At 44.0% G+C, this 10000-nt stretch overlaps 1 protein-coding gene across 1 annotated transcript in view; it reads right to left on the reverse strand.

The window, feature by feature from the left end:
* LOC122260415 (uncharacterized) overlaps nt 1-10000 on the reverse strand; it is a 118121-nt gene that overhangs the window by 23829 nt on the left and 84292 nt on the right. The window contains exons 5-6 of the mRNA XM_043027664.2: nt 1031-1219; nt 367-562 (exon numbers count right to left, since the gene is read on the reverse strand). Coding sequence (XP_042883598.1) covers nt 367-562; nt 1031-1219 — 385 coding nt within the window. The remainder of the gene's footprint in view (nt 1-366; nt 563-1030; nt 1220-10000) is intronic.

Genomic DNA, 10000 nt, shown 5'->3' on the forward strand with positions numbered 1-10000 from the left:
ATGATGATAATGATAATGTCAACAAGGATATTAATAAATTGAAAGTGATAATAATGATAATGATAATAACGATGTGATAACAATGATGATATAGATAAGGATAATGATAATAATAAAAGTAATTATATAAAAGTAAGATAGTATAGTATGATAATGATAACAATAATAACAATAACAATAGTATAATAACAACGAATAGATACTAATAAGGAAAATATCAACGACAGAAACAACAACAATAATAACAAATACTAACTGACAAATAAACAAAAAAATAAAAATAAAAGGATAAACACATAAAGAAATGAACAGACACGAAGAAAAGTCGCTCACGCCAACAACTAACTCGCGGAAAGCTTTACTCACCAACAGGCTTGTGTTCCAAGTGGTGGAGAGTGGTGGTGGTGGCGGGGGCGGTGTTGGACACGGTGTTGGAGGGCGAGGAGGTGGAGGCCGGGGGCATGGTGGAGACGCCGTGGTGGAGGTCCTTGCTGGAGGCCGAGCTTCCACCCGCTCCTCCACCTCCGCCTCCACTGCTGCTCCCGGTGGATTTCGGTTCGCTCTGTGGGTGGAGGGAGGGTGGAGGGAGAGAGGGAGGGGGGGGGGGCATTAGACAATGAAGGAAATGGTAGCATGAATATTAATGAGGATGAGGATGATAAGAATAGGAATAAAGACATGGAAAAAGGGAAAATATATGAAAGGAAATATTATAGAGCAAGAAGAAAGAAAGAAAGAAAAAGAAGGAAAACTTGAAAGGCGAATTTATCAATGGTAAAAAAGATTTTTTTCTTTTCCTAAGAATATATTTGTTTTCTTCTTGAAGAAATAAATCGCCATTTTGATTCTCACGTAAGATTGGCAACACCATTAAGCACACTCTATCACAGTAATGTAATTATGATTGATATATTCGTAATTACATTTAAATATTATTGATATCAATCGCGATATTGCATGACCATTTACGGGTAGAATACAAACCATTAACACATGAATGAATTATTGTCAAGAAGCATACCAAACCAACCTTGGTAGCGCTGGCAACACTGCTAGGGCTGGCAGCGGAGTTGGCAGTGTTGGTAGACCCATTGCTGTTCTCATTGTTGTTGTTGTTGTTGGAAGGTGTCTGCTGTTGTTGCTGCTGCTGTTGCTGCGCCTTCTGCTGTGCTAGCCGCTCCTGTTTGCGGAACTTTGCTCGTCTGTTTTGAAACCACACCTGTTGGAGGGAAAGGAAAAGGGCTTAGTAAATACAGGGGTTACTGAGATAAACGTAAATGTTGATGGTGTGAAAACAGGTGTAGGTGATGTGGTAACAGGTGTTCATAGGGTGAACTTGATCTTTTTCTTTTTTGTTTTGTTTTGTTTCAAGAGCACATAATTAATGTTCAATTTCCAGAGACATGAATGGGTTCAGATAAGTATATCCATCTGTGCGTCTATTTCGCCCTTTCCATATATCTATTGGTGTGCTTGTCTGTCTGCTCGTCCATATACCTGCGCATTTATATATGTATTAATTTATTTATTGATAACTGCTTTTCTTACTTAGTGTCTCCCACTCTTTTTAATAATCTTCCCTTCTTCTTTTTCACGCTTCCCCCTTACCTTCCCTTTTCCGATATCACCCTCCTAACTTCCTTCTCTCGTTTTCCTTTCTCTCTCTCTTTCTCTCTCTCTCTCTCTCTCTCTCTCTCTTTCTCTCTCTCTCTCTCTCTCTCTCTCTCTCTATATATATATATATATATATATATATATATATATATATATATATATATTATATAGTATAAGAGAGATTATAGAGACAGAGATAGAATAGAGATAGATAGAGAGAGAGAGAGAGAGAGAGAGAGAGAGAGAGAGAGAGAGTGATAGATAGATAGATAGATAAATAGATAGATGATGGATAGATAGATAGATAGATGATAGATAGATAGATGATAGATAGATAGATAGATAGATAGATAGATAGATAGATATCTTTCTCATACACTTTCCTTCCCTCTCCATTTTCTTTTCTTTTTCTTTTCAATTTCATCTCCTGTCTGTCCTCTGTCCCTTACCCCTCTTCCTCTCTCCCCTCTCCTCCCTCCATCCCACTCTGCCCTTCCTTCCCAGTTTCTTCCTCTCCTCTCCACCCACTCTTTCTCCTCTCTCATCATCTTTCACCCACGTTCTCACCCCTCCCCCTCCCTCCCTCTTCACCCTTTCTCCAACAGTTAGTCAGCTTCCTATCCTTCTCCTCCTTCTCTTCCTCCTATTCCTTCTCTTCATCTTCCTACATCTATTCTTTTTCCTCCTCCTCATCATCATCATCATCATCATCATCATCCTCATCCACATCCACATCCTCATCCTCATCATCCTCATCATCATCATCATCATCATCATCATCATCATCATCATTCACATCCTCCTCCTCCTCCATCTCCTCCTCATCTTCAATCTTATCCACCTCCTCCTCCTCCTTATCCTCATCCTCATCCACATTCTCCTCCTCATCATCATCATCCTCATCCACATCCTCCTCCTCATCATCATCATCATAATCTTCATCCTCATCCCCCTCCTCATCCTCATCCTCATCCTCATCCTCACCCCCTCCTCCTCCCCCTTATCCTCATCCACATCCTTCTCCCTTTCCCCTTCCTCCCTCCCTCCCTCCTCCTCCTCCTCCTCCTTATCCTCACCCTCATCCTCATCCTCATCCTCATCCCCCTCCTTATCCTTATCCTCATCTCCTCATCCTCCTCCCTTTCCCCTTCCTCCCTCCCTCCTCCCTCATCCTCCTCCCTTTCCCCTTCCTCCCTCCCTCCCTCCCTCCCTCCTCCCCACCCCCCCGAGCGTGGTGTAACAGGGTCTAGGGACAACCGCTGCCTTCTCTCCGCCATGTACCTCCAGGCGAGCTCGAGCTCTTAACAACATCGTAAACCTTCCCCAAATAAAAGCGACTTTTTCTTGTGCCCGCGCCCGTCTGCATAATTCAAGGGGGGGGGGAGAGGAGGGAGGAGGGAAGATAGGATGATGGGAAGGGAGGAGGAGAATGGAGTGGAGGAGAGAGGGGGCGGGGAGGGGAGGGGAGGGAAGGCGCGGAAGGGAGAAGGATGGGGTGTGTTGTGTGTGTGTGTGTTTGTGTGTGTGTGTGTGTGTTTGTTTGTTTGTTTGTGTGTGTGTTTGTGTGTGTGTGTTTGTTGGTTTGTTTGTGTATGTGTGTGTGTGCCTGTGTGTGTTTGAGTGTGTGTTTGTTTGTGTATGTGTGTGTGTGCTTGTGTTTGTTTGTGTGTGTGTGTGAGTGGATTTAAAGACGATACAATAAAAACAAAGAAAGATAGCACACAAGAAAGGAACCAAACCAAGAAAGGAGAGGAAAGGGAAACAAAGGGAAGGGAAAGCTAAAGGAGAGGGGAGAAGGAAAAAAAGAGAAAAAAAGGAAAAGACAAATTAAGAGAAAAGATTGATGATACGCAATGGAGACAGAGAGGGAAGAAACCGAAAAGGGGTATGAAGAAGGACTGGAATAAAAGAGAGAGAAAGGGGAAGGAGAGGAGGAGAGAGAAAGAGCTGAACGGAGGGGAAACAGAGGAAAACGTAAAACTGATGATGAGAACAAGGGGAAAGGGGAAGGGGAGAGGGAGAGGACCACGAAATATACAGCGAGATGATGAAAGCACCGAATAGGGTGTCATGACAACCACATTCCCTCCGATGCATTCTATTGCAGACCAAAAACCAAATTAAATCAATACAAAATCCACAACGAATCCCTAGTTTAAGAAAACATTTGATAAATACAATGGGTAAAAAAAAAATATTCAGTTAAGAATTAAATCTAGTTAAATCTCACAAACGAGCTAACTCTCTGAACGCACGTCACAACAGGAAAACCAAGTTCATAAATTCACTGAAACGACATACGTTTTAAAACTCTGCGGTGTGTGTCACCACATCTCACTACCCTGACGCTGGTGTAGTAGTAACCCTGTACATGCGACTGACTGTGTGCATGTGGGTGAGCGCATGTCTATACTGGTTTGTGTGTGTGTTTACGCTTGCATGTCTTTCTGTCAGTATACTTGTGTTATACTTGAACACATACACACACACATACACATATATACATACACCCACACACACTCACACACACACATATATATGTATATATGTGTGTGTATATATATATATATATATATATATATATATATATATATATATATATATATATATGTAGGTACGTATATATATGTATATATGTGTATATATGTGTATATATATATGTGTGTATATGTGTGTATATATATGTATATATGTATATATATATATATATATATTTATATGTGTGTGTGTGTATATGTATATATGTGTGTGTATACGCAGCCACTTGATACAGAAACTGGGAACATTTCCCGGAAAAACAAAAATCAAAAGAAAAAGAATGAAATACAATAAAAAAATATATACATATATATAAATAAAGACAAACCACTAAAGGTAATCAACGCAATATAAACAAATCAAGATACAGAGAGAAAAATAAATAACATAAAAACTGAGCACAAAGAAAAAAAAAAAAATATATATATATATATAAAAGGAAATGAATAGCCATTGTTATAAATCACATTTCTAGGTAATACATCAGCACGATAAATGCATTCACAACAAAGCAAACAAACGAGACAACAAAGAGAATGAACATGTGAACAAATGAATGGGAGAGATGAAGAGAACGTGGGAATAATGGAGGTTCAGCGGGTGGGGGGGTAGGGGGCATGTCGACCCACCCCCTCCCCCTACTCCCCCTTTCCCCCATGACCAGGTATCTGCCTGTCAGTCTCTTCATATGTATAGTGTATCTTTTTTCTGTATGGTTGTTGGTGTATATGTCTGTATGTTTGACTTTACTGCCCTCTCCCCGCTCTCTCTTTCTCTCTTTCTCTGTCTCTCTTTTTCTCTCTTTTTTTCCTCTCTCTCTCTCTCTCTCTCTCTCTCTCTCTCTCTCTCTCTCTCTCTCTCTCTCTCTCTCTCTCTCTCTCTCTCTCTCTCTCTCTCTCTCTCTCTCTCTCTCTCTCTCTCTCTCTCTCTCTCCACTACCTCCATCTCTTCCTTCACTTTTTCTATCTCCTCCTTCACTTTCTTTCTCTTCTTCCTCCTTCTTCTTTTTCTTCCTCCTCCTTCTCTTCCTCTTTCTCCTTCCCCTTCACCTTCTCCCTACTCCTGTTCTCCCTCCCCTCCCCATCCCCTCCCCGCTCCTCCTCCATCCTCTTTCCTCTCAACCTCCTCCTCCTCCTCCATCTCCTCCTCTTCCTCCTCCTCGTCCTCCTCCCCCTCCTCCTCCCCCACCCTCTCCTCCTCCTCCTCCTCCTCCTCCTCCTCTCCCCCCCCTCCCCCCCCCCCACCGTCTCCCTCCCCTATTCGACAAATCGCTGGTCTTCAGGTTCGGGAGTTTCTTTATTCGAAAAGTTTGCCCATATCTTACGTATCGAAGATCTTACGGCGAGTTGGAGTCGTGGGAGTGGGGGGGGAGGGGGAGGGAGTGGGAGTGGGAGTGGGAGGAAGGGGGACGGGTGGAGTCGCCTCGTTTATTGTGAGTACTGGCAGGTGGACTTTGCATGAGGAGACAGGTGATAAACGCATAACTTCATATATCTGACCACAGCTGATGGACGTGAGGAGGGGGAGGGGGTTAGGGGGTTATGGGGAGGGTGGGAAGGTGATGGGATGGGGAGGGAAGGAAAAGGGAAGGTGGAGAGGAAAGAGGATGGTGGATGGGAAGGGATGGGAAGGGGAGGGGGAGGGAAGAAGGAGGTGGAGAGGGAGAAGAAGAAGGAGGGGGTGAGAATTGAATGCGAAGGAAGAGGACAAGCTAGTGGAAGGGATGGAAAAAAAGGGGGACGGAGGAGGGGAGTTGGGAAGAGAGAGAGAGGAGGAGAGGGGAGGAACGGAGAAGTTGGGAAGAGGGAGAGGAGGGGAAGGGAAGGGAAGGGGGAGAGGAGGGGAGGAGATGGAGAAGGGAGACGGGCACAAACTGGTCTCCCTATCCACCCCCCACCCCCATCCCATCCCTTCTCCCCCTCAACCAACATCCGGAATCCCTGATAGATCCTACAGGCAGGTATCCTCTCGATCAGTGCTGCCAACACCCACATCTGAAACTTCCTTTCTTAAATGAATAAATAAATAAAAATGAATAAATAAATAAAATAGACAAATAAAATAAAATGATGATTTTAGTCAACTCCGGGTCAAGTGTAAGTTACGAGAGCAACGAATTCCTGAAGCATTTCCCTGTGAAAAATAACGCGAGGCTGGATATACGTACGTGTAAACAGGTGGTCACGACGTTCACCAACACATACTTACGGCAAAGGCAAACAAAAATATTGCGTACCTCGCTCAGGGCTACCAACCTACACAGTCAGACACGCACCCTACCTAGGGCTAGTAACTAAAACAAACAGACAGGTACTTTGCCCAGGGCTACCAACCTACACAATCAGACACGCACCCTACCCAGGGCTACCAACCCATATAAAAATACACGCACTTTACTCAGGCCTACCAAACCACATAAACAGACTAAAATTTTATCCAGGCCTACCAACTCACACACACACAGACACGCTTCTTACTAAGGCCTTCCAACTCACACAAACAGACACGCACCTTACTCGGCCAACCAACCCATACAAACAGACAAGTATGTTGCCCAGAGCTACCAACTGCTCTCTCATACACACACACAGGTGCGCTCGACACAGGCCTGGGCGCTGAGCCTCGCAATCTGGGAATACAGACTCGACTCAAACTTTTAATCTCTCTAGTAAGCTTTAACAATCTTAATCTTATCCGAGTCTCTTCTGTGCCCGTAATCACAGGTTCCTTCTCCCACCTTTTCTTTTTCTTTTTCTTATTATTCTTTTTTTGAGGGAGGGATGCCGAGGAGGAGGAGGAATTGATCAGTATTTGGCGGGGGACACTTTCATTGGAAGGTTGTGTGTGTGTTTGTAAGTATGTATACGTGTGTGTGTGTGTGACTTATTCTTGCCATTATCATTATTTTTATCGTTGTTGTTGTTATCATTACGATTGTAATTGATACTATTATCAATATCATCGTTGCTATTAACATTATTATCATTAACAACATCCCTAGCAATATCATTAATGGTGATAACTGATAATAACAACAGCGGCGATGGTAATTTGAATGAAAGATATATCATGCACATGATTAAATTGTTATTACAATTATTCTCATATTTCTGTTATCCGCTTTATTATCGTCAGACTAAGAAGTATATAGTAAAAAGATAACGAAATATAGAATGAATAAAGGAAAAATATATGATTATTTTTTAAAATCTGGAAAAATCTAGTTATAAAGGTATGAGAAATACATAATATGATATTCATAAAACTATGGGGAAATGTAATCACAAAAAAATATATTTCAGAGAAACATAAAATAGAATAAGTTTCAATCCTCAAAAAATCCGTTGGAAATATGATTTAATTTCCTCGTACACTATTAATTCATCTTTTTTAATCCCCCCTCCCCCCACCCCTACCCCCAACCCGGTGCATACTCGAGGATGCGGTCACACTGGGGGCACAGCCATCACGATAATGACGTCAGTGCCCCCACCTCATCCCTTGTCCTCCCCCTCCCTCCATCTTCCCTCCCTACCCCTCCTTTTTCTTTCTCTTTCCTCTCTTTCCTCTCGTTCCTTTACGTTATTCCCTCCCTTGAATCTCTCCCACCACATTTCTCCCTTTCCCTCCCTCCCTCCCTCCCTCCCTTCCACCTCCTCCTCCCCTCTCCATATCTCCATTATCCCTTCATCCCACCCCCTATCCTCCTCTCTCTCTCCCTCCCTTCCCTCTCCCCCACCGACCCCTCCTCCACTAGTTTCATCTGATTAATTAACTCGGATTTTAATTGGATAATACGTGTGTTACAATTCACTTAGAGGTCGCCAAGGGCCTGCTGAATACACCTGTGCGTGAACGTATGTAGGTGCGTAGGTGCGTGTATGCGTGGACACGTACACACGAAAGAGAATGAGAAGCCAAAAATACAGGCAGAGAGTCACGTACATACACAAACATGAACACAAATACACGCACGCAGACTTACACGGGATCAAAACAGATGTAAAGCCACACACAATGTTAATGTTATAAGCGCATTTACACGCAAGTAAACGCACATAAAATCAAAACACACGTACCTAGACACATACAGACACATGTAATGCCAAACAAACACAGCACCAGAACCAAACACACACATAAACATACCACAGACACACACATACACTCAGGAACAGAAGCACACACACTCACACAAAATCACATAAGATCGAGAATCCGTATGTGTATTTCCGTTATGAGGATCCATCTGTGTATCTGTTTCGTCAAGCGACCCAAGTGATACGGAAAGAACTACTTTGCGTACATAAAACCACTTGCCTACGTGAGCCTTCGTGCATGTACGTGTGTGTACGTAGGCCCGAGGCTGTGCACGTCAAGAATGGTGAAAATGATATGATAAAATTGACGGAAAAGAAAGTGATTTGATTAAGGAAGGGAAAGAGAGGGATGGGAGGGAGGGGATGGGGGTGGCGAGAGAGGGAGAGGGGAGAGGGGAGAGAAGGAAGGATAGGGGGGGGGGCAGAAGGAGATAAAGAGGGTGAGGGAGAAGAAGGAGAAGGGAGGATAAAGGGGGCCATGGGGAAAAGAATGAGGAGTAGAGGAGAAAGGGGATAGGGGAGAACATGGAAAAACAGAAGAGAGAGAGAAAGATAGAGAGAGAGAGAGAGAGGGAGAAGACTGAGAGAAAGAAAATGGAGAGGGAGGAGGAAGAGGAAGGAAAGAAGAGAGTGACGAGAATACGAAAGAAAAAGAAAAAGACATAGATCAGAAAGAGAGGACAGAGAAGAGGAGAAGAAAGGAGAAGAAAATATGGAGGAGCTTCCGAAAGGACTAAAGATCGGAGAACAAAGGAAGAGAAGGGGAAGAAGGAAGAGGAAAATAAAGTTAGTGGAGAGGTGATAAATGAAAAGCAAAGAAACAAACAAATGTCTTGAATGAAGAGGACCGCACGGGAAAAAAGAGGGAGGATTAAAAGAAGAGAAGAAGAAAGGAGAAGTAAGGAGGAGGAAGAGGAGGAGGGGGTAAAGAAGAGGGATAGGAGGAGCCTGAATGTGTGAGGAAGCGAGATAGGAAGACTGGAAGAAGGCGAAGATTAGAGACAGAGACGGAACAAGAAAATGGAATGAGAGGAGGTAGAAAGGCGAGGAAGATGAGAAGGGGCATGGGGAGGGGGAGGAGGAGGAGGAGGAGGAGCAGGAGGTGGAGGAGGAGGAGGAGGAGATAGAAGATCAAGAGAGGGAGAGAGTGAAGAGGGGAGAGAGAGAGAGAGAGAGAGAGAGAGAGGGAGAGGGGAGAGGAACAGCCAGGATCTTGTACCGGGGCCATAAATTATAGATTCTTGTTGTAACAGGGCGGGCGGGCGGGCGGTGGTCGGGAATCAATAAAGAGTGGCCACGCGCCGAGCACTCATTGGCTGCTCGACCGACCAATCAGCGTCTGGCTGGCCCTTGCCCGCCCATCACTCACACTGGCCACGTGGACCTGCCTGGGGGGAGGGGGAGGGAGGAGGCAGAAGGGAGGACGAGGAGGATGGGAATGAGGGAGGACGAGAGAAGGGAGGGAGGGAGGAAGGAGGGAGGGAGGAAGGGGCTAGAGAGGGAGGACAAGGGAAGGGAGGGAGGGAAAGCTCTCCAAGCTCTCCATTTTATAGATATATTTTATTTACTCATTCATCTCTCTATTCATTTATTTAGTTGCATGTGCACAGGTGCGCAAATTTATTTACTTTTCTGCCTCTCGAGTGGATATCAACGCCCTGGGATTAGCGATCGCATCCACTCGATATATTTATCTGCCTTTTTTTATTCATTTATTCTTACATACGCACACATATATACAATTTTTA

The sequence above is a fragment of the Penaeus japonicus genome, unplaced genomic scaffold, assembly GCF_977035675.1.
Source record: "Penaeus japonicus unplaced genomic scaffold, GWHDUDI00000001_assembly GWHDUDI00000009, whole genome shotgun sequence".
Lineage (NCBI taxonomy): Eukaryota > Metazoa > Arthropoda > Malacostraca > Decapoda > Penaeidae > Penaeus > Penaeus japonicus.